This window comes from Ornithorhynchus anatinus, chromosome 10 (genome assembly GCF_004115215.2).
Source record: "Ornithorhynchus anatinus isolate Pmale09 chromosome 10, mOrnAna1.pri.v4, whole genome shotgun sequence".
NCBI classification, from domain to species: domain Eukaryota; kingdom Metazoa; phylum Chordata; class Mammalia; order Monotremata; family Ornithorhynchidae; genus Ornithorhynchus; species Ornithorhynchus anatinus.
The window spans coordinates 543099-568287 of NC_041737.1; the positions used below are offsets into that span (position 1 = coordinate 543099).

Genomic DNA, 25189 nt, shown 5'->3' on the forward strand with positions numbered 1-25189 from the left:
GGGAAAAGATACACCATTCCACTTGTGTGCAGTGTACAGGCTGATGCGTGCAATAAGTGCTCAATTTAATACCACTGATCGATTTACTGATTTGGTCCCTCTGCATTCATGCTGTTACTAATCTTGTCTGTCTTCCCCCTGGCTCCCTCCACCTGTGTGTGTGCGCCCTGCGTTGTCACCGTATCTGCCCGACCGCACACTCCTCATGGGCTGGGACTATGTCTTATCCATTCAATCTACTCAGCCATGTGTCCAGTGCAGTGCTTTGCACACTGACCGTACTCAGTCAACACAGCTCCACAAATGGAAATACAGGACCTTTAAGCTAAATCTTCGCTACGTCACTTACCTTTAGCAACAGTTCTGTGACTTCGTAGTGTCCATAAGAACATGCATTGTGCAGGGGGACAAGGCCTCTAGATGAAATAGAGCAAATTTAATTAAGATGAAATTCCCACTTAGAAAATGAAAAGATTTAGTGTGACATAATCCACCTTGCCTCTAAGGAAAAGAATGAAGTAAATGAAATCTAAACCTCTATCTGTTAAATTGTAGATGTATTTTTAGATATACAGTCCTAGTTCTGCCACTGATTTGTTGACCAAAAGGCCTTGTTACATCATCATATTACCTTTTGGGTCTCCTCAAATGTATAATGAGGATAAGATCCTGGGCTCAACTTTAGTTTATTGGTGAGGGGCTGACTCTGAACTGGTGATCCGGATTTGACCCCAGCACCCTACACAGTGCTGGGCACCTACTCAATAAACACAACACCGTTTATTATCATTAATAATGATCACAATCACAATACTAATGATAGTAATAACAACATTTGACGGATTATTATTTACGGATGAAAATCAGAGCAAGTTAATAATTATAATAAGCGTTTACTATGTGTCAAGCACTATTCTACGCACTGGGGTACATGCAAGGTAATCAGGTTGTCGCACGTACAATCTTAGTCCCCATTTTAGATTAGAGGTAACTTGAGGCAGAGAAGTTATGTGGCTTGCCCAAGGTCACACAGCAGACAAGTGGGGAGCTGGGATTAGAATCCAATCCTCCGACTCCCAAGCCCTTGCTCTTCTCGTGCTGACGCTGGGGACGATACCCGGAGCTTGGAAAATGAAAAGATGAGAGAGAGCAGGGTTTCACAACTTGGGGCCTGAGACATGTCACCTTCGGGTTGTACTTGGAAGTCGGGCAGCATGAAGAATTGTTGGGGGGGAGGGAGCTAGGGGAGGTGTTCCTTTGCCTTGCAGCTCTGCTGATCGCCTCTGCCTCCTGGGCCCCCAGGCGAGACGTTTGGGCTGAATGTTCATGCCCTAAACGTAAGCTCAACCTCGGGACTGTGGGCTCGTTGTGGGAAGGGAATCTATCTGTTGTGTTGTTTGATTGGACTCTCCCATGAGGTTGGTGCAGTGCTCTGCACACAGTGAGCGCTCTGTGAATCTGACTGACTAAACATCAGGGTAGAGATCCCACAGGCTGCCAACTGGCAGCTCATGTACGTTCCCTTACTTCCAAGAAGCAGCATGGCCTAGTGGATTGTGCCCAGGCCTGGGAGTCAGAAGGATCTGGGTTCTAATCCCAGCTCCATCACTTGTCTGCTGTGTAACCTTGAGAAAGTCATTTCACCTCAGTTATCTCATCTGTAAAACGGGGATTTAGATTTAGATTGTGAGCCCCATATGGGACAGGGACTGTGTCCAACCTGATATGCTTGTATCCACCCCACTGTTTAGTACAGTGCCTGGCACATAGTAAGTGCTTAACAAATAACGATTATTATTACTATTATTATTAACACCATAATAATCATGTTGCCCAGCCATTCAGATAACGTTGGTGGCCATGGTGCCATACTTTTGAGGCTCATTTCCTAGGAGTTCAGTTTAACAATCTAGCCTCCTTTATCATGTGAGTCATTTCACCCCTGAACGGACACCTCCGGGGCAGGGTGGGTGGGGCACAGATCGGCCTCCTCTACCCACCACGGCAGACCAGCTGCCAATGACTTTGTGGGAATGGCAGCCACAGCTCAGCTGCCCTTCTCTGATTTCACCTTTCTGCTTGATTTTTCATGGATGAGCAACTGAATTTTATTTTATCAAAATACTGAATGAAAAATAAGGTTCTCAATGAAAAGCCAAGACCCGAAGCAGAGGCTAAACAGTACAAAGCCTGCTCTCCAGGAATCCCATTAAGACAGCTACTTCACCATCTCTGATTTTGCCCTGACACGTTTTAGGGAAGCTTTTTGGAGGGTCTCATTCCAAACAGCTGTTGCTTGCAGCCATTGCAAGGCCATAAAGCCCAATCAGGGAGGACTGCCTGGGATGAGGTTGGTTACATTCCCAAATTCTTAGACATGTAGGCATGAGCGCTGTATTAAATCTAACTCAGGCAGCCAACTGCCCTAGGGACTGTCTCTTGGTCAAAGCACTTATTGGATAACGACAAATATCAACAGATTGGTCACAAAAATTAATCTGGCTTATTCTTAATAAGAGTCCTCTCCTGTACTTGGGTGGCATTTGATTTTTCCAAAGAGCATTATTTCAAGTTATCCTCACGATATTTCCATGAGACAGGGAGAGGCGGGTGTCAATATCCCCATTTTACAGATGAGGAAATTGAGATCCAGAGAGGCTGTGTAATTTGCCCAAATCCTGGCAGCAGGGCAATGGCAGAGCTGAGATGAGACCACAGGTCATGGGACTGCCAGCCCAGGATCCTTCCACCACACCCCATGCTCCCCTGGGCAGCTGAATCCGACCCGAACAGAACACAAACCCGACCACCCCTGCCTGATGTGGTCACGTGTGGATGGCAGACACACCTACCCCTTGTCTTTTGCATGGACATCAGCACCGTGCTGAAGCAGAAGTTGGACTATTCGAACTCGGTTGTATCCTGCTGCCAGATGTAAAGGGGTTGACTGGAAAAGAAGAAGGTGGGTGGGGGGAGAGACAGGGATAGAAACATTATACATCTCAATGCAGTGGATACCTTCCTTACTGGCAGTCAAATAATATTAATCACGTAGAACAATTAGTGAACCTCCCTAAAGAATGGCTTGCCTAGCACGATCATGCTGCAGTGCTCACTGACAAAGAATTTCCTAGAAGGGGCAACTTCCCTGGCCAATGGAGCCTGAGAGGCAACCAACTGGAACTTCCTCAGGTATGCGTGGGGACTCCAGATCGAGGTTCCAGGAGCGCCTTCTCGGTTTCCACTGAGACCAGAGGAAGAGCCAGGGGGCAGAGAAGCTGAAGGCTGTCCGGTTGGGTTCGTTTTGTTCCGAGAACTGAATCCCTCCTAGCTTTTCCAAACAACAGTGACGGAGCGTCCGTGTGGTCTAAAGGGAAGGGTAGGAGTCCGGGCTGAATCGGAGGGCTTTTGCAGGTGGTTTTATTGCTGGGCAGTAGTATTTATCGGCTGGGGCAGGAGGAAGAGCTCAATTTGCGATGTCGCCTCCTGGACCTTCCGCTGACCCGCCTTTCTCCGCCTCTGGCAAGGGCCCAAAGAACCACCCGGGCAGGAGAAGTGCTACACTGCACTCACTCCCCTCCCTCACCTCGTCTGCCCGTCCCGGTCCAGGGCTCTACTATGGCTCAACGGGAGGTCACAGCCTGCTTGGCCCCAGCAGCGGCAGGAGAAGGCAAAGGGAGGAAAGGGGCCAGATTAATGCATTTGGATTCACCCCACCTCCAACCCCAAAGCCCAAAGATACGTCCATATCCTTATGTCCCTATACTATGCCATTTCCCCTGTCGCCAACTTATTTTAATGTCCATCTCCCCCTCCACACTGTAAGATCCTCGTGGCTGGGAATTATGTCTGCCAAATTTACTGAATTGTACACTCCAAGCTTTTAGTTCAGAGCTCTGCAAAGAGTAAGAGCTCAATATATACCACAGATTAACTCTTTGATCGTACTGAACTGGGCGGTAGGAAAAACCGCTTAACTCCCTGTTGCCCCGAGAAACTAGAGCCTAAGTATCTGTTAACTTTGCATTAAAGAACTTCAGTGCACAAAGATTCAACTGGGAAGAAAACATAATGGGGAATTACTTTCTGGGGACTTGACTGAGCTTATGCCCTCGACACCATTGACACGGGTACCAGAATATCATTAAGCACATCGACTGACTGCTCATTCATGTCCGGGAGCAACAGATTTCCCAGGTGGGCAAGTTGCGGTGTGTCGCCAGGAAATTAATTTAATTTTAAAGCTACACGATCCTTGTTCGTTCTAAAAAGGTGGGTCTTTGTAAAACACCACGGAAAGGGTTCCCGGGAACAATGAGATGGATTCCAAGTTGGGAATTAAGCCCTTGGAGAAAAGGCTCAATGAACTTGGTGGATAAACTCTGGCCAGGGAAGGCTCTGGTCTGAGAGAAGTAGCAGAATCCCTAGGTTGGCCTTAGAGACACAGGGTCTGGGCCTGCCTCAGCTAGTGCAGCAAGGAGGAAAGCAGCGGCACCTACTGGGAAAAGCATAAGTCTGAGAGTCAGAGGACCTGGATTCTAAATCGGCTCCGCACCCTGCCTGTTGTGTGAGCATGGGGATCACAATTTCTCTGTGCCTGTTTCTACATCTGTAAAATGGGGAGTCAATGCCGGTTCTACCTCCTACTTGGATTGTAAATTCCATGTGGCCAGGGACGGTATCTGACCAGATTAACTTGTGATTTACCCCACTGCTTAGTACAGGGCTTGGCACATAATAAGCGCTTAACAAATACTACAGTTATTATTATAACTGTCAAAGTACCCTGAGTAGATTTACATGAAGGACATCCTCAAGGGATCTGAGAAGTTCGGCGGGACCCCAGAGGGTAACTAATTTCTGACCACCAATAGCAAAGGCCTGATAAAGTAGAAGAAGAGACAGCATTTACTTCTGTCACAGTCCCATGGCTATTTCCTCATGACAATTCAATCAATGGTACTTGTGTAAGGCACCGTGCCTGTCTCTGTGTCTGGTGCTCATGATGCTGGCTCTTCCTGCATCCCCACACTGAGCCAGCCGAGAGAGAGAGGTCGGGGGAGAGGGAGAGAAGAAGAGCAAGAGAGAGTATGAGCATGGGGTCAGGGCAGTGACTGGATCGCATGAAGGAAAGCCAGTGGTAAGGTGAGATGAGTTAAAAGGCTTCGCGTTAGCCAGCCGAAGGAAACAATCCGGGGGGACAGGCTGGTTTTGTAGAATTTATGATCAAAGCTGCCAACTGCCAGGAACAATGGAAATTCCACGATCTGGAGTTTTTCTTGTAAAAGAGAGCTTGTGATATAGGGGTGTTACACTAGCCACACAAAGGATGGTACCCCACTTCTGCTCCACTATTTCTCAGAGGATCCAAGTGAGGGAGGTGGGAAAGCGAGGGCTACCCAAAGTTTCCTTCCTCCAACGCCTGTCTGCACTGCCTCTACTTCCACATGCTGCCACCCCTTGGGAGGAGATTTATATTTGCTGAGATTCTAAGAGTGAGGCTATTATTGTATAGGCTAAATTGTATACTGTGTTGCTTCCCATTCTATTTGTTGTGATGAACAAAGCCATCTGCTTTATTTTACATAAGCCAGTGATGATATTTTTACTTACACTATATCAGCACCACAGTCCATTTTAAAACAAGCCATTAAAAGGTCCGCTGCCTAAAATAAACATAATTAAAGTGATCAAGCCTTTCTTCACCTCTTTCTAAATCGGTTAAAACGTTATTTTAATTAAAAGCTTCTTTATGTCCACACCAATTATTCCACCTTCACTTATTTGCCGACGTACGGTTTAATTACTACAGCAGCCTTCATAAGGACTAGAATTTTGCTCATTTTCCCCCCCCTCTTTTATTCACTCACAGTCATGGGAATTGAGGGGTTAGCACTCGATTGATTTGTCTTCCTTTCCTCCCTTTTTCCCTCCCACCCCACACACAGTGGGAGTAACAGAATCTATTAAGCACTTACTGTGTACAACAAAATATCGAGTACTACAGGCTGTGTACCATGTTACTACTGCTAAGTGCTGGGAAAAGTACCCAGGCCCTAGCCCTCAAAGGGCTTCACAATCTAAGAATGAAGGTGGGCGGATTTGGGGGTGGGTGGGTCGGGCGGAGGAGAGACACAGTGTTGTGGCAACACATATATACAGGGAGATGAAAGAAAAGTCTAAAGGGCAAGGATGATAATAAAGGTCAACCGAGAATATGATTTTTACCACCAATTACGCCCAGCAAAATGTTGATCAACCCAGGGGGCCTTAGGTAACAAAATCTATCTTTCGCACATCTCATCAGACTAGCATTTTCTCGAATGAGTCTTGAGCTGCCTAGACTTACACCGTAAGGCCCTATCTCAGCTAGTAGGTGGCTGGCTCTGAATCCTGAAATTCAGGTGGATGAGCAGTTAAGACAGGAAAATAGTCCCTTTGAATGGGAGGCTTAGGGGACTACCACGTCCTCCCAAGACCTTGGAGTCTTCTCTCACAGAACAGATGGGATGGCCACTGCAGAGAGCTTCAGAGCAGCGAGAAAGCTTTTCGTTTTGGATGGAAAGTACTGCTGCCAACTTTCCCAAGAGCTTACACATTTAGCTCTGCATTTAGCTCTGCACACAGTAAGCACTCAATAAATGCGAATGAATGAATGAATGAATTTAGAGAAGCCAATGACACAGGTTATTCTCTCAGGGAAGATTTCTCTCTCTCTCTGTCTTTATTAAGTGTGCTGGCCCTGCCCCAAATTAAGAGAGGCCAGAAATGAGAAGCAGCATGGTTTAGTGGACAGAACATGGGCCTGGGAGTCAGAAAGATCTGGGTTCTAATCTCGGCTCCGCCATTTGTCTGTGTGACCTTGGGCAAGGCACTTCATTTCTCTGGGCCTCAGTTACCTCAACTGTAAATTGGGGATTAAGAGTGTGAGCCCCATGTGGGACAGGGACTGTGTCCAACCTGATTAACTTGTACTTATCCCAGCACTTAGAACAGTGCTTGGCATATAGGAAGCACTTAATAAGTGGCCTTATTATATATATCATTACATATTATTAGACCAGACTTAGAGAAAAAAACCCTTATAGAGAGCAGGAGATTAATGCCTTTGGGCTTGCTTCTTTAAACTTCTTTAAAGTTTATAGCTTTACTTTTAGTGGTTCCAAGCAGAAAGCACTGCTCAGACCAAGTTTTTTTCACACTGTCCACAGTTCTGACAGCAAGTCATGCACCATGGACACAAACGCCAAGCCATCTCTGCTGCACTTGGCAGTAGCCCACCCAGCACATAAAAGATCCAAGGCACACCTTCCCTCTGTAGGGCCATGGATATCGGATGCTGTTTTACCTGGAATAGCCAATGTCACAGGCCACTTTCAAAACCATCTTGTGCAAGCCTGAAAAGCCACCCTCTGGATTCTGCCGCTAGTTCTAGACCCGGGCTTGAGGTCCTGACCTCGGTCCAGGACTGAGGCAGCAAAAGACCACAACCCCGTCCGAGCAGCAGGAGGGGATACGTCCTGTGGACCGGCCCAATCAGGCTCAGACAATCAATGATATTTATTGAGCATTTATTATGTGCGGAGCACTGTACTAAGCACTTGAAAGAGTACAATACAACAGAATCACCAGACATGTTCCCTGCCCTTAATGAGCTTACAGTGTAGAGGACATCAACTACCCATCCTCCTCTGCCAGCCACTCGTGAACTTCTTTCTACACAGCTCTGGGACTTTTTTGTCTAGACATCTGCCTATTCAATTTCTGATCCCCGCTGCTCTTATCTGTCAATATTTTTATGCCTGTCTCCGCCACTTGGAGGTAAGTTCTTGTGGACAGAGAACACATGATCTCCTGTTTTCTGCTCTCCAGAAATTTTGCAAAGTACACAGCTCCCATCGGGTGCTCGATACATCCGCCCTATGACTCCAGCTGCTACTGGTGGGTTGCCATTCCAGGCAGACACAGTACTGTGGGACCTGGCCCAGGACCCGCCAACTTCAACGGGTGGGAGTTCAGGATACCAGAGACCTGCTGCTGGGACATAGGGTTCTCCTATAAGTCAGACCCCCACCTGCCATCACGGCTGCTGACCTTGGACCTGGGACACGGGGTGACCTGGGGCAGCTGCACCTGCTGTCCACCCTGAATGCCAAGTTTTACACCCCGCATCACCCTTCCAGTGGGCTTGTGGAGCTGACCCTCTGCACCTCAGCCTTTACCCACCACCCAGTGACACCCTCCTACCGGGAGGAACATTTGGCCCAGCACAGGAAGAAGGTAGAAAAGAGATGGGGTGAGGTCTGGGCCACTGAGAACGACTGAAGGGGTGTTCACGTATCCTTGCTCAATCTCCCTCTCTCTCTCTGAAGGTCACGTGCATGAACAGTAAGTTCCAGTCACTCTCTCCACTGTCCCCGACAAAATAACACCTTTAACGATGGGGCTGAATTCTGTTTCTTTGAACTAGAACTTTACTGTTTAACCTCCAGTCACATAGCTTCTGCTTATGTTGCACTGCACTCATCCATCTAAAAAAGGGCTTTGTTACCGATCGCACCCACTGTTAAAATGTTTCGCACAAGCCAAATCAGAAGCTGCTCTTTTTATGAAAAACAACAGAAAACAGCCAATGAAAACGAAGAGAAATAAGCGAGGAGTATAATTATCTAATAAAAATGAAAATTGTTATGGGGTCCAAAACAGTAAAATTAGTTCTAAGTGAAATACCAAGACTAACAGGGAAGAAATTAGAATGCAATCAGCAACCTATGCAGAATTCCATCTAACTTATCAATTTAATATAAAGGCTAATTAGACTGTTGTTTTTTTTTTAAAGAACTGCTGCTGTTTCATAACGTGGGTCTAAATGGGGTTGTTTTGAAGGGCTTTAACCCACACCAAGAACCTATCAGGGTAGGACTTAGTCAACCTTTCTTCAGACAACAGTAGTTTCACAGTCATTATATCCAAGTTCGATAAAGGTTACAAGGAAAGTACATACAAATCACGTGGAATTGAAATCTAAGCAATGGGAGTGCCACTTTCTGGATACTTTTATACAAATTACTTCATGGAAGTGAACGGTGCGGAGAGAAACCACAAAATACAGGCCGTGATTTTCGTGGATGAAATACTTTTGAGACTGTGGAACCGAACACTGGTGAAAAAGATAGCCAACCGATGGACTGACCGCTAATTTATTTATTTCTGCTACTGATGCATCAAATGTAGCAGGAAAGGAGAAATTAGTCATTTTAAATGTGATCGAATGGTGGTGATGATGATGCCGATAATAATAATAATGATGATGATGGTATTTGTTAAGCACTATGTGCCAAGCACTGTTCTAAGCACTGGGCACTGTCCTGATGCGAAGTACTGTACTAAGCACTGGGGTAGATAAAGCTAATCAGGTCACAATCAGTTCCTGACCCACACAGAGCTCCCAGACAAAGGGACTGAGGATTGGGTGACTGGGGGAAATCTTGAGAAATCGGTTTACAACAAGATATACCTCCAATTCTTCTTTTTTTTCTTCTCTGCTAACAGTCCACATCAAGGGGAAGAAACATAAGATTATAGAAAATGCTGGAAGAGGAACAGTACCAGGAGCAGTCATTTCCCAAGAGGGCATTTGATTTTGGTCTGGCTGCCAAAAATGCTGGCCTGCAGAGAGAACGAGCTTGGCTCTGAGAAGAGGCCACAGGCAAAAATTCATCCAAGTGCTCGTTAGGCTACAGTGACTCTTGTCAACCTTTAATGAAAAAAGTTAAAATCACAGCCTCCTCTGCATTGGTCTACAGACACTTTCTTCACTATGAAGCAAATTTGGTGATCAAAGTCATTCAACCTCCCAAATTTTCATCAGGTGAGAGAACCCTTAACTGTAGAGTATTTCTCCAACGCCTCAATTTAAAGTTAAAAGCACTACAAAAGAAAAATTAAATAGTCTTTGCATCTGAAACATCTAATATTTTGTACTTAATCAGTATCAATTTTAAAGCTTCAAAAGGCTTTCATCTGAAATACCTGCTATTCTGTAGTTAGCCAATATCATTTTTGGAGCCTTCCAAAGGGGGTCTTGGTGGGCTATATTTTTAGAGATTTGGAAAAAAAGGTTTTCTAGAACAGATTTTCAAAGATAATGCCGCCGTTTGAAGAGGATGATCGAGTGAGCCAATATCCAGCAGGATACACTGAAAATTCAAGCTTCTGAGGCACAGAGAAATAGAACGAGGCCGAGCCAAAGGCCCCCATAGGTTGGAATTTGTTCGGATTACATTTGATCAAAAAAGGGTCAGTGGGCCACCAGGTTCTAAGAGAAGCATGCCTCTATTTTCGAAAGCCTTCTCAATTCAAGTAAATTCGGCAATCGTTCCTGATTTGGGCTCTCATTTCTCCTGCTTCTTACTATTAGGTAGGGTCCATCCTGATGAAACAGGTTAACCTGAGGACAGAGCCTTGCGGGCGTCGCCTGGCAGCAAAAACTTAGTAGTAGCGCTGTGCTAAATGCAAGGAAGGGGTGCCAGCTCTTAGGGGCTTACCATCCAGCCACTGCCATACTCCCAGTAGGAACCACGGCAGTATTGTTGGGAGGGCAGGGATCAATTGGTTCTACTGGATGGTCTCTTGGCCGTGCTCTGCACCGCACGGTGCTTGGTCTCCCGGGCACTCTACTAAGCACTGGGATAGATACAAGGTAATCAGGTTGGACACCGTCCCCGTCCCACATGGGGATCCCAGTCCAAGTGCAAGGGAGAACAAGCCTGAATCCCCATTTTACAGCTGAGGAAACCGAGGCTGGGGGAAGTGACTTGCCCAAGGTCACAGAGTAGGCAAGTGACAAAGCCAGGAACTGAACCCAAGTCTGATCAGCTGCTCCAACTGTAGCATCGGCTGCAGGCATCCAGTTATGTTCACTATGATGATCAAGGGAATCAGCAGGGATACGACCCTCACAAAAATCAATCAACTAATCTACAGTATTTACTGAATACATATTGTGAGCTGAGCAAAGTGCCCTGAGTGTCCAGGCAGGAACTAAGTGAAGAACCGTGCCACTGGCAAGCCGTTCCCACAAGGAACTATTCCAAGAGCAGGCCGTGGGGGCTCTCAGATCCTCATCGTCATCACCCTGTTCGAAGCAGTTTCCTGCCCCGGGAGCAGTGCGGCAAATCCGCCGCCTTCTTCCTTCTCCATTTTTTCACAATTCCCAGGGAAACGCCACCTCTACAATGCACTTCTGTTCAAAATAAACTTCAAAGCCACATGCCCTACAGATGGGTTTGAAATACTCCTAACCTCCCCTTGCTTCCTTTTTTGGCACTACAGAATGAAATTCTAGTAAAACTTCCAGACCATTATCACCCCAGCAGGCAAAATCATGACCTCTGCATACAGAAACTGTCAGTAAATACCACTGATCCATCAATGACCTCAGCAATCATCAAGGGATGTGGGCAGAGCAACAGTCTCAGTCCACTACCATTCCTCAGCTAAGGATGGGGTGGGTCCCAAAGGAAGGAACCCGATTCCCCCGATATACTACTGCAGGAAGTTTTACACAGCACTTACATACACAATATTCATAATTTATGTATATTAAGGTCTGTCTCCCCATCTGGACGGTAAGCTCACTGCAGCCAGGGAATATGTCTGCTATATCGTATTTTCCCAAGCGCTCAGGACAGTGCTCTGCACATGGTAACTGCTCAATAAATACCACTGATGGATTGATTGATTTGAAAGAAAGGCTGGAAAGAACTGATCACTTTCTTCCTGTGGTGGGTGTGGTAAGCATAGGGCGGCTTTGGGGGAGAGAGGACAGAACAAGAAACCCTCAGAGAACCTTTAAGAAGCAGTGTGGTCTAGTGGAAAGCGCCCAGGCCTGGGAGTCAGAGAAGCTGGGTTCTAATTCTGCCCCACTACTCGTCTGCTGTGAGATCTCGGGCAGGTCACTTAACTTCTCTGTGCCTCTGTAGTTCATCTGTAAAATGGGGATTCACGGTTTTAGTGAACCGCACTTCTGAAACGGACTGTGTCCAATCTGATTATTTTATTACCTCAAAGCTTAACACAGTGCCTGGCACACACTACTGTAAGCTTGTTGTGGGCAGGGAATGTGTTACTGTTTACTGCCATATTATACTCTCCCAAGTGCTTAGTGCGGTGAGTTGCACACAGTAAGTGCTCAATAAATAGGATTGAATGAATAAAAAACAAACCTTCAAATGCCAATTTGATTCAATGTGAATTCTGGGCAGGCCCTTGTTTTCCCCCTCCCAGGCTCAGAGTGGGAGATAAAGGGTTGAAGCCCATGCCTGATGATGACTTTCTGACACTGCTCTTGAGGCTCCACTGCGGGAAGGGCGACACCCACGGGCGTTCCCCCACCGGCCATCCTGGGGCTGGGCCACTGGGAATTTTTCCACTTGCATCACCTCTTCAGGGGAATTTGGGGGCAAAACAGGGCTAAGGAAGACTCTTCTTTCACCCACTAAAACACCTACAGCAATAGTCCTCAGATCTTCACACTAGAACTGCACCCGACAAATGAGTAGTTCTATGGCAACTCACGAAGAAACTGCCAATGACTCTCTTAAAAAAGCCGGAATAGTTGGCTCCAAGCGCCAGATCCACTGAGTTCTGTCAATCCTGCCATTTAAACAGCCTTCGGGAGCCAGAAATCAGAAGCTTCAGATGAATTCTCAGGCCCAGTGTCTTAGAGAAGCAGCGTGGCTCACTGGAAAGAGCACGGGCTTTGGAGTGAGAGGTCATGGGTTCGAACCCCGGCTCTGCCACTTGCCAGCTGTGTGACTTTGGGCAAGTCACTTAACTTCTCTGTGCCTCAGTTCCCTCATCTGTAAAATGGGGATTAAGACTGTGAGCCCCACGTGGGACAACCTGATTCCCCTGTGTCTACCCCAGCGCTTAGAACAGTGCTCGGCACATAGTAAGCGCTTAACAAATACCAACATTATTATTACCCAGGAAAGGCCTTCCATGCCCTACTCTGCTTCTCTTCACCTAAAATGTCACTTCCTCCTGAAATGGTTTGGTAGCTGAGACGCTGGGGGGTGGTTGGATAGTGATCCAGCAGAGTAGAAACCTTAAGAATCTGTCCAGAACAAAACTTCGCTCCCAGTAATTACTATAGTCAGGAGACTTCACGGTGCTGGAGGCAAACTGATTTTTAACAGTCCTCTAGATTGTAAACTCATTGTGGGCAGGGAACGTGTCTGCTGATTCTATTTGTATTGTACTCTCCCAAGTGCTTAGAACAGTGCTCTGCACACACTATGTGCTCAGTAAATATGGCTGATTGATTGATCGAGCAATTGTTAGTCAAAGGCTGTTTTTGTAGCAGTATGATAATCTGCCAGTCTTAAAAATAGTAATCATCATAATAATAATGGTATTTGTTAAGCATGTGCCAGGCACTCTATTAAGCACTGGAGTAGATGCAAGCAAATCTGGTTGGCCAGTCCCTGTCCCATGTGGAACTCACAGTCTCAATCTCCACTTTACAGATGAGGTAACTGAGGCACAGAGAAGTGAAGTGACCGGCCCAAGGTCAGACAGCTGACGAGCAGTGGAACTGGGATTACAGCCTGAGTCCTTTGACTACCAGGCCCATGCTCTATCCACTACATCATGCTGCTTTTGTAATATCTTGACAATTCAGCACAGAACATATCCTCATTCATTCAATTCATTCATTCGATCGTATTTATTGAGCGCCTGTGTGCAGAGCACTGTACTAAGCACTTGGAATGTACAATTTGGCAACAGATAGAGACAATCCCTGCCCAACAACGGGCTCACAGTTTAAAACGGGGAGAGAGACAGCATTCTCATCCTTCTATAAGCAAATAGAATTCTTTCAGTGGGGGAAAGGAGGTAGGAGGGAACATTTTACATTTATCATATCATGCTGTTTTCAAATGCACTGGTTCTGGTTGCCAGAATCTGCCTCTTTTAAATGCTTCTTCATATAGTTCCCCTCCCCTACCACGCTGCTGGTAGGAGTAGGTACTGTTTAATCAATATCATCTGTTTTCTTCTTATTCACTGAAATCATTCCAATTTCTCAAGGGCTTTACTACTAAAATGACTATATTGTTATACACTGTACTATAAGCATGCACGATCTTTTGGTTCTCTCAATCAATAGTATTTACTGAGTGTTTACTCTGTGCAGAGCACTGTACTAAGCACTTGGGAGAACACCACGGGAGAAAGGAATGCTAGTTAAAAGGACTATTTGTGTTTTTCCTTTTTGGGCAGAGGAAGGCCTTATTCACTAGGTGTAGAGTACTGTATTAAGCACTTGGGAGAGTGGAATAAATTAGACATGACCCCTTTCCTCAAAGAGCTTACAGTTTACTGAGTGCGGACCAGTTAATCAATTAATCGAATTTACTGGGTGCAGAACACTGTATTAAGTGCTGGGGAGGCTATGTTGTTTAAGCAGCGTGCCCTAGTGGAAAGAGCACGCACCCGGAAGTCCTAGGATGAGGGTTCTAATCCCAGCTCTGCCGCTTGCCAACTGTAGGACTTTGGACAAGTCATTTAACTTTCTGGGCTTCAGTTTCGCCATCTGTAAAATGGACTTTTTGCACATTTCCTCTGGCTTTCAGGTCATTTCTAACTGGCTGCCCCACCACCGCCTCAAACTCGACATGTCTATAACTGAACTTCTCATCCTCCTACCCAATGCTCTCCTCCTTCATACTTTCCTATCATGGTAGACAACGCTACCATTCTTCCTGCCTCATAAGCCCGTAAATGTGGTGTTATCGACTCATCTCTTTTTCTGATATTGTCAACTCTAGCTCCACCACAGCTCCAGAATTCACTCCTTCCCCTTCAGGCAAACTGCCCCCACACTGGTTCCAACACTTGCCAGATCCTCTCTAGGACCGCATCGATCTCCTCGCTGACCCCCTCAGCCTCTTCCCTCTCCAGTCCAGACTTCAGTCGCTCTGCTGCCTAGATTGCTTTTCTAAAAAAAAATCATTCAGGGCACAGCCCCCAAGTCCTCGAGTGCTTGCAGTGTTTGTCCATCCATCTCCTTGTCAAGCACTAATTCCTTACCATCATATTCATGGCCCTTACCATTTCTTTCCTCATTACTTATCCTCGCTCCTCTCCCGCTACAATCCAGCCCACCCACTTCACTCCTCTTGCCAAACTACTCCCTTTCCCTCAGTCTCACTTCAGCTGCCCTAGACCCTGTGCTCACACCAGCCCTCCTATGTGGAATACCCTCTGCCTACAGAGCTGAGAGACCAGCATTCTACCCATCTTCAAAGCCAGAGTGAAATCACATCTCCTTCAGAAAACCTTCCTAGACCAAGCTCTCATTCCCTCGACCCGATTTTCCCTCTCTACAACCTCTTTTATGCACTTGGTCCCACCCCCAAGCACTTGGGTATTTGCCCCTCTATCCCCACAGCACTTAAGTACATATCCTTGTACTCTACTGCTTCCCTTACCCCTCTCCCTGTTAGAATGTAAGTTCCCCGAGGGCAGGGATTCTGTCTACTAACTGTACTGAATTCTCCCGAGCACTTAGTATAGTGCTCTGCAAAAGTTAAGTGCTCAACAAAAACCACTGATTGTTTCCTGGCCAGGAACTCAAGTCAGCTGGAGGGTGTGAGTGAGTAAGAGAGAGAGAGTGTGTTTGTGTGTGTGTGTGTGTGTGTGTGTCTTTCCTGGGGGAAGGTGGTGTCAACATCACCCTCAACAAATGAATGGTGTACAGAATATAGATTCCTTATTTCTTTAGGGTGGCGGCAGCAGCGTGGCCTGGTGAAACAATGGACTGGGAGTTGGGAAGCCTGGGTCCGAGGCCCGGTGAAGCCATTGGTGACATGACCTCAGCTAAACCAGTAATAATAATAACAATGATAATAAATTATGGTATGTGTTAAGCACTTACTATGTGCTGAGCACTGTTCTAAGTGCTGGGGTAGAAACAAGGTAATCAGGTTGTCCCACCAGGGGCTCACATTCTTAATCCCCATTTTACAGATGAGGCAATGGAGGCACAGAGAAGTGAAGTGGCTTGCCCAAGGTCACACAGCAGAAAAGTGGCAGAGATGGGATTAGAACCCATGTCCTCTGACTTCCAAGCCCGTGCTCTTTCCAAAAAGCCATGCTGCTTCCAGTGGTGCCCTCCCCACTCCCCAATCTCTGGAAGACGGAGGCCACAGTGTGGCTTGCCGGGATCCCCTGGCCAAACTGGACCAAACAGACAATCCAGGGGTGACACTCACCACCGCGAGACCTATGAGGGCCCGAATGCTACAATGCTGACACTGGGTCTAGCAGCAGGCACAAATTCAAGGTCATTTGCAGAAGCCTGAAACCAGCCATCTTCTCCCTCTGGGGAATGACTGCTTTTTAGTCCCCAAAGGGGCAGGGCAGCAGCACTTCATCTGAAGCCTCATCAATTATTATTATTATTATTATGGAATCTGTTAAGTGCTTACTATGTGCCAGGTACTGCATTAAGTGCTGGGGTGGATACAAGCAAATCAAGTTGGACACAATCCCTGTTCCACGTGGGGCTCACAGTCACAATCCCCATTTTACAGATGAGGTAAGTGAGGCACAGAGAAGTAAACTGTTTTGTCCAAGGTCACACAGCAGGCACGTGGCAGAGCTGGGATTAGAATCCATTTCTGAAGGGCTGCACAGATGGGCTTGTTATCCAACCGGTGCTAAGGCCTTTTAGCAGGCTGGAGACTCAAGCTCCCTTGCTCTTATTCATCTGTACAGAAAAGACCCAATACAGACACTATAAATTTCTAATTGGAGAGAGAGTCCTGATTGGTCCGGGACAGCCCAGGGGCCAGACAGGTGGAAGAAGGTCAGGGAGGGTTTGTGGGGTGGGGGGTGGTTTGTGAGGCTGCGGCCCGAGCAGAGACTTTCAAAGCTGGCTCAGGTGGCCCGGGGGAGGATTGTCGTCGACTTCTTCATCGTCACCACCAAGAGCAGCAGTCAACGAACCCCTCCTGGGAGCAGAGCTTGGTTCCTGGGCACTTGATAACATCTAACAGCAGAAGACCTGGTCCCGACCTCGGTCACGGCTTACAATTTTAGGGCCAGGTTTGCCAGCAATGGGCAAACCCATTGTGTGTGCGGTGGGGGGTGGAGGAGGGTGTACAAGGCTGAGTTCTGCTGGTCAGTAACGTTGAAGAGTTGGTCACCGGGGGGGAGCCTGGCTCTGGGCCTGGCTTGGCTGGGGTATCTCTTGAGGCAAATGCCTTCCTGATCTTCGGGCTTATTGAGTTGTTTTGAGTTGTTCAAAAAGACTTTATCCCATAGACAACTCCTGAACATTAGAGTCGGGCTGCGGTCAGCCACTGAAGGATCTCTAGTAAACAGTTCAGATGTCAGGCCTCCGGACAGCTGGTTTGTCGGCTTGGTCAAAATTTAGGCATCAAATATTTGGATCATTTGCCTATGCCGTGACCCTGCAGGGTCTCCAGAAAGAACCCCGGTCCCTGCAAACGCAAAAGTGGGAGAAGGAACTGAGGAAAGGGTGCTCGCACTTCAAGTCGCAAGGGCCGGAATCACAGACTATCTAGAGATGCCGAGGCAGCACTGGAACTGAATCACTCAATTGTTTTGATTGAGCGCTTAGTGTGTGCAGAGCACTGCACCGAGTGCTTGAGAGAGAACAACACAACATTCCCTGCCCACAGTGAGCTTACAGTCTAAAGAGGGAGTATAAGCCCACTTGGCAATACAGGAGAATCTCAAGTTTCCAAAAAAAATCCCCCAAACCACAACACGTCCCATCCAAAGTGCTCACACACTTTTAGGTGGAGAAGGAGCATTTCTTGGCCAGAAACTCTCAGAAACAGAAGTGGCTCCAGCCTCCGCGGTTTGACGGCCACCAGCTCTTTGAGCAACAATAGTGATAGTATCGTCATTTGAGACACACACGAACCTAACCACCGCCCCCCCTTGCCTGGCCCGTCTGTACACTCTAAAAGAAGGGGTACAACACGGCTCAGGTAGGAGGGAGGCCTCCCACCCAACTGCTTAAGCTGCCAGTCAGAACAAACAATCTCAGGGCCAGGTCCGGCTCGCCGGCTCGACCTCTGCCACCGGCCTAACCTCGGGCCCAGCCTTCCGCGGCTCTGAGTTAAAAACCAGGGGGATGTAGAAACGTCAGTGTGGTTTTGTCTTCGTTTGTAAAACGGCATTGGACCTTTCGGTACAGTTGGACGCTTCCGAATGACTCTCCATGTCATCAGCATTTCAATAAAGCCCTGTAAATGTTTGTTTAATTCTTCCTTCTCCCACTCAATTTTCATTATAGAGAAATGCTAATCATCCTTTCCGGAGGGCTACTGCACTCACCGTTCACGTGATCAGAACTGCACCGAGCACGATTCCGTTTTGCGCCAGTATCTGAGGTGTGCTATAAACCCTCGATGGATCACCATATTCTTCGCCGTGGTTAAAGAAAAGGGAGAAAATGGAAAACTCCTCCTGTCTGAACTCAAATCCCCAAAAGTAGAGTAGGATGCTTTTCTCAACTGCCCTTTAAAATGCTGCTCAAGCAAATATTACAGGGGACATGGGTAGGGAAGGTGGTGGGGTGAGGGTGGAGGGACGGACAGGGTGGGGTTCTTTAACCTGGGGGATCTGAGGGAGGCAGGGCAGACAGACTGGGTGGGGGCCTTTAACCTGTGGGCTTTTGGGGGGGAGGACATGGGGGAAGATGGGGCCGAGGATGGGGTGAGGGTGGCTGGAGAGAGAGACAGGGTGGACTTCTTTAACCTGTGGGCTTCAGGGAGGGGGTCGCTGGGGAGGGAAGTACGAGGGAACCCGAAGCAGCTGGAGCAGCACATGGCGACAACTCCAATGACAGTGGAACAAAAACTGCAAGTGCATCCAGGGCAGGCGAGGCCCACCACCTCCCCCCGGCTCCCGCCCCGCAGCTCTCAGCAGGTCAACAGTCTCTCCTGCTCCCGGGGTCCTCTGTCTACCCCAGGCCCTGGAGCTGCAACCTGGGGGACAGCTGAGTGCCAGAGGAGATGATGCTAGGGGCGTGATGGAGCAGGACTGGATGCAGCCTCATGGGCAAAGGCCTCCATGGTATGGGTCTGGATGTGACAGCAGGCTCTGAACCCACTCCATCCTCCCGGGCCCGATGACATACCCAGGAAGGGCGGCCAGCCGGCCGGTCACACCCTGCCCCAACGGGATACGTTTTCATCTGGCCCGGGCCCAACCTGGGCCATTACCGTACAGGACCCTTTCATGCTCCTTTTATCGTGGCGGAGTTCCATTGCTCAGAGGTGGCCGGTGCCAGACCTCATATGGACCAGGAGCCAATGGGAGGGACGAGAAACCCAGAGAACTGCTCTGACTGGGGCCAATTCGCACTAGGCGTCGGCATAATGGTGGGCCGGATGTCGGCCTGGGCGACTCGGGGTCCAGTTTTTAAAGCTCCAGTGCTGACCTCCCCGCACCCAGGACATCCTCAGAGGAGCTCTGAGACCACAAAGAACAGGGTGGGGGCAGAAAGCCCGGCAAGGTAGAAGGAATCATTTGGAAACGGAGAATTAACGCGGATGTCAAAGTGACATTAAAGCCCGAAGGGCCCTTGTCAGCTGCCTCTTCCTTGAGACCGTGGTAGTCCCAGCAATAGCTTCTCATTTTTCTCTTGAAAAACAAACACACGTATTTGTGTCGTTTAAGCAAATGTCAGTCGATAAGTGACTGGCCTCCCACAAGAGGCTGCTAGCGCCTTTTCACAAATTAAGCAGTCTCCAACAGACTCAAAACAGGCATTCTGTAATGATTAGGCATGTGATCGTTTTCCTCAACAGCCGCAGCGTTCTCTTAAAATATCATATCTTCTCAAGAACTAAAAATCTCTCATCTTACACAAGAGTGAACCACGAGTGGACACCGTGCTGGAGTAGGGCGTCTTCTGTAAGAAAACTTGGTGGAAAAGGTTGGAACTCCAGCGTGTAACTGGAAGTGCAAAAAGCCATCATTTTAGGAGATAGCAAGAGTGCGAGGGCAACGATGAACCGGGCCTTAAAACTGGGTCGATATCCCACCTGCAGATGGGTGGCTCTCCTCTTCTGGGTCTATCCCCCGCAGTGAGCAACGAACTCCCAGAGTTCACCGAGGCAAGCCATACCGGGGAAAACTGAGAAATCTGAATGTCTTCAAATGGTCTGTCAGCTCCTCCACCCTGCAGTCCCACAAAATCCCTAACACCGAAAGGCACAGACCTCCACCACGAGGAGGGCACAGTACAGTGCACACAAGAAAGAGCTCGATAAACATGACTGATTGATTGAGGGGGTGCTCTCCCTGTTCGGCCCTCGGGCAGACGGGCCGCAACCCAGGGTGCCTGACATTTAAAGGGCATGAAAGGAGTTGATCCAACCACAGCCCCGGGGAGCTGTTGGAACGGCCGAGCCAGGGGGGTGCCCGGGCCTACTTCCGTCCGTCGGCTCCCCACGGCCCTCTCCCATCCTTCTGATCCTTCGGAAGGCCTTCTGGGACAGGATTTCCTCGTGGGAGCGATCACGGCATCTATGGGCAGTGACTCACCTTGCGCCCGTCACTTGCGTGGCAATTCACATTCAAAGGAGTCAGCAGAGCCATGAGTTTCTCTTCATTGCCGCTCCTGCGGAAAGGGAATCACTAGCTCAGTTGGAGAAGATTAAGGAGTTTCAGAACAGAGCAAAAATGTGTTTACTCCAAAGAAAGCAGTCACTGCAGGGCTCTGTTTTATTAGTTCTCCCAATGAATTCTCCCCAACTATAGTAAGATCTAGCCTGGAAAACAGTCCAGGGCTCTCCGAGCCGTCTGATGGATTGGACACACAAACTTTATTCTGGTATCTTGGGAGACAGACAGGCGGATACACACACACCCACCCCCACATACAGAAACCCAAAATGCTACCAAAAGGAAAATGTTATTAGTGAAAATATCAAAGCTCTAAAAAGAGCTTTGAAAGGAATGGGTTTGAAAGAAATTTCTGAACATTATTTTTCACTTTACAACCCCACTCAGGTGTCAAAACGAAGCATCGCAGAGGAAAACAATTAGGAAAATAAAGCTTCGAGCCCTGCACCGGCGCCGGGCAAGAGAAGCCAACCGATGGAGGACTGGGATGGGGAGGACAGGTAGCAGGGGGCCTGCGGCTCTCAAGCACCTTAAGAAATTATCTGACTCCCGTGAGCAGTTTCCACTGCCCTCCCAAGCATCCCTGACTGGAAGCGGCGCCTCGACAGACGCCTTCTTCTAACCCACGGCCAAGTCCCTGGCCTCATCTGCACGGTCCCATATGTGACGAGCAGACAATGACAGTCAGCCCGGCTTCCAGCACCCCACCATCCCCAACCTCAACCCCTGGCATCACCACCTCCGCGCCCCCCTACCCTCCGGCCCCCACCCCGAAGCACGGCATCCACCAGAACGGAACGGGAGTCAGACACTCACCTAGCAGCTTCCAGGAGTTCGTCCTTCTTGTATTCACCTAGATGATTACAAAATATCATGCTGTTAGCATCGGGCAGAGACCGCTGGGGAAACACGGCAGGCGGCAGACGCGGCGGAATCGGGGAGAGGCACGAGCGGCGGCGGCGGCAGACGGAGGCCACGCCCCGCCGGGCCAGGGAGCCGTGACGTGAGCCTGCTCGGGAAGGGCAGCATCACCAGTGCCTTGGAGACCGGCAGCAAACTGACGCAGGTTCTTGTCCAATCCTCAAATGAAATGGCTTCCTCTAGACAGCCAATGAGTGCTAAGTGTCGAGTCCAGAAAAACACACACACACACACACACATACACACACACACCCGGAGAGCGGCCGGCCAGCCAAAGACAATGGCCCCGCCCCCGCTCAGGCTATTCATGCGGCCACCGCCTGGCTACTTGTGCGGCATAATCAATTTCGAGACAAAAGCAGAGCAGTGGGGCTCTCGGGAGGGACAAGTGACAGGAGAATTCCAAATCCCCACCGGTGTCTTTGTCGGGGCAGGAAGGAAAACTTTGTTTCCCAGCGCTGGCTAGTCGGCAATGCGGCGGTTTAACAGGGGCCGAGCAGATCGCCTATGTCGGACTCCCAGAAGCCGCCGCCGTCCCAGTGGAGCGGGGGGTGGGATGGGGGCTGTGACTGGAACGGTGTCCCGAAGCTTAGGGAGGTGGGGCTCTCGGGGGCTGCCGCTGGGTCCTGCCCCACTGGGCTGGAGGCCTCGGCTACAGTCCCAGACCGAGGAGAGGAGGCCCAAGGAGCAGCATCTACCCTTCACGCTACAACAGTCCGAAGAAGGCAGGAGGCTCCGTGACATCAATGGATGAAAGGGAGAGTGCGCTCAACAGCGTCAGACCCCTCTCCAACACAGCCAAGATGACAGTCCAAAGAGCCCTTTCTTTTCCAGCTGAGCCTTGATTCGGGGCCCCCAGCGTGTGCCCCAGGCCGCTCTGTAGAGGACCCCGGGGACCCTGATTCCATGACTCCAGCAGCATTTCTCAGTCACCGGAGGCCTTCGGGCATCAGTCTGATGACACGGTGCAAAAGAAAAATGAAACCACTCATTTCAATAACAATGGAGGAGACCGGGTGCTGAAAATGAAGGCTCATACCCAAACAGATTTCTCTTCTCAAGACTGAATAAGCCGACCTGTCCAGAGATCACGGGAGCCTTGGAGGCACTGCCGTGGGCCTGGCCTCCCGGGAGACTGCTCCCCCGCGGACGGGGAATGGACGCCAGGGTGTCCAGACGGCGCCCGATTCATTCGTCCTCGGGCACACGCTCCAAATGCGTGTTTCTACTGAGGTTGCAGGCTTCGTTTAAATCCTGGAAATGGTGCCAGGCTACAGGCTTCCAGAGAAGTGACCTTGGGGCCAAGACAGGTGGGAGGGGATGCCACGCTTCCCCGACCCAATGCTCATGTCAAACAAACTTCCCTGATCCCAACTGACTGAGAAGGACACTCCTGTGGAAGAAAATCGCCAAGGGTGCTCATGGGTGCCCCACAGCAGGGAGGGCTCGTCCCAATGGGGCTCAGTATCACCCATTTCTAATCCACCACTCATTTTCGTAGCCAAGTGGCTTTCGGACAGCTAGTAACCCATGGTTCAAGACTCAGGCGTGGGTCTTCCACTCTCCCCTACTCTCTCCTACCGGGGGCCACAGGGTGGCCGCTGTCCACTCTTCTCCACCGTGGGTCTGATCCTGATCTCTGACCCTGCCTACCAGGCCCTGTCTGGTGCCTGAGGGCCAAAGCCCCAAGACAGGCAGCCAAAACCTTCCTTCACACCTCCTGGCCCCAGACACGCCAGCACAGGGAATCACAGCCCCAAGGCTCATGAGAATGCCTGACTCAAGAAGTTGACCCCGTGGCCTGGTTCCTGAAGCGGCGACCAGTCTTCAAGTGGGCCACATTCTGGGGAGGGTTTCCTATTCCAGAGTAACTACCGCCTGTCTGTCCACATAAAAGACCAGCACTCCATCCGCCATGGAGGGCAACAAGAACAAAGCCGCAAGAATAGAGAAAATAGATGGCTCAAAGAAGGTTTTTGGACTCGGGCGGGGGGGGGGGGGGGGGGGGGGGGGGGAGGGGATGGAGAGGGACGAGAGGTGAAGTAAAGAAAATGAACAGGCATCTGATCCAACTTCCACTTTATTAACTGTAGTAGAAACTGGTTTTGCTGTTCAAAATACCACAAATACATCTTGTGTCTTCACAGATGGCAGACGACTTACTAAACAGAACATTTACCAAGGCAGAAACTAAAGAAAGCCCTCGGGAACTTTCTTAAACTGTGGTAAAAATTCCACATCAACCCCCTGCACAGTCGCCCCGAGGCACCCCGGGATGGACTGGTAATTAATGGGCACGACGGGCTGGGATGTCTGCTCCACCACCACGATTCCCACAGGGCACTGGAGGAGGCCTGGTCCCTGGAAACCTCCACTGCCCCCGGCTGGCTCCACCTCTTGGAAGCAACTGCTGAGACAACGCAGAGTGGACTCTTCTGCCGTAGCGTCTTTGGACGCAGTCAGGATGTCAGCTGGAACCCTGAAACATGCAACGAAGCCCTGACCCATCCGCGCTGCCTCTGAGGCTCCACGGAAGGGGGAGAGAGGAGGGAATCGTGGGCACAGCCCCAAAGAGGCTGGCAGAAGGTGCTTCCCGGCTCAGCGCCAGCTCTCCCTCCTCCCCTCTGTACTCTCCCCCGTAGTGCAATGAGTTTGGTTTTCCACCCCAGGCATGGTGGGGGTAGAGGAGGAAAGAATAGGACATACCCTGAACTCATTTCCCAAAAGGTTAAAGGCAAGGCATAAGGTGACCCCAGCGCTTGTAAGGGAATGAGCTAAAGCCTACAGACCGGTCTCCAATCTTGGAGACTTAACTACATCTCAGAAAAGGTGATCAAGGTTTATCCAGGGGTCCACTGAACTTTGGCAGCCCCCAGGACGACACTACAAGATGCTCAAACAGATGACCAAGATAGGGTTGTAGCCAACAAAAACCTTGGGGCCCAAACATCTTGCATCAGTATCCAGGAAGTAAACAAACTCCTAAATATAACTGACAACAACAATGCTTCTAACGAAGAGACGAGGAGCTTGCAGATGCACAGGGTGGTTCGGGAGGCAATGACCTACTTCGAGGTGTGATTTAAGAAGAAGACAGCTGCTGTCCCACCTCATCATCCATTATCGGCCAGCAAAGCGAACTTCTAGAACCTCCTGAAAAACTCATCATCATAACTTCATTGGTTCATGTTGTGATAGTATGGTTTGAATTACTTTTCCAAAGATGAAACTATACCTCAGTGATATTGAACGTTACAATACCCTGCACTTAAACTTGATATATTATGACCCTTTCCCATCATTCACACCCTCAGGAATCCAGATGGAAGCACCCCAGCCCCAACCCAGCCAGCAAAGCCAGGCTATTTCCCCCACTCTGCAGAAGGAAGCTTCTCTCTGGGAGGCAGTAGGGGGTCAGGAGTTGTGTCTCCTTTGCTAGTTGGGGACATAATGGGCTCCAAATTTAGCATGCTAAAAAAATCTGAAAGAGATTGTGCGAGCAAATGAGATCACGGGCATGCTTAAATCCTTCTCAAAATAAACTCGAAAAACATGGCAAGTAATTCCAATGATCCGTCAGAACACAAGT

The 25189-nt window shown here is 49.1% G+C and overlaps 1 protein-coding gene across 1 annotated transcript in view; it reads right to left on the reverse strand.

Annotated features, from left to right (window-relative positions):
- TNKS (tankyrase) overlaps positions 1 to 25189 on the reverse strand; it is a 119000-nt gene that overhangs the window by 38761 nt on the left and 55050 nt on the right. Inside the window, exons 4-7 of the mRNA XM_001508837.6 lie at positions 21496 to 21532; positions 20599 to 20674; positions 2853 to 2947; positions 350 to 416 (exon numbers count right to left, since the gene is read on the reverse strand). Of these exons, the coding sequence (XP_001508887.3) occupies positions 350 to 416; positions 2853 to 2947; positions 20599 to 20674; positions 21496 to 21532 (275 nt within the window). The remainder of the gene's footprint in view (positions 1 to 349; positions 417 to 2852; positions 2948 to 20598; positions 20675 to 21495; positions 21533 to 25189) is intronic.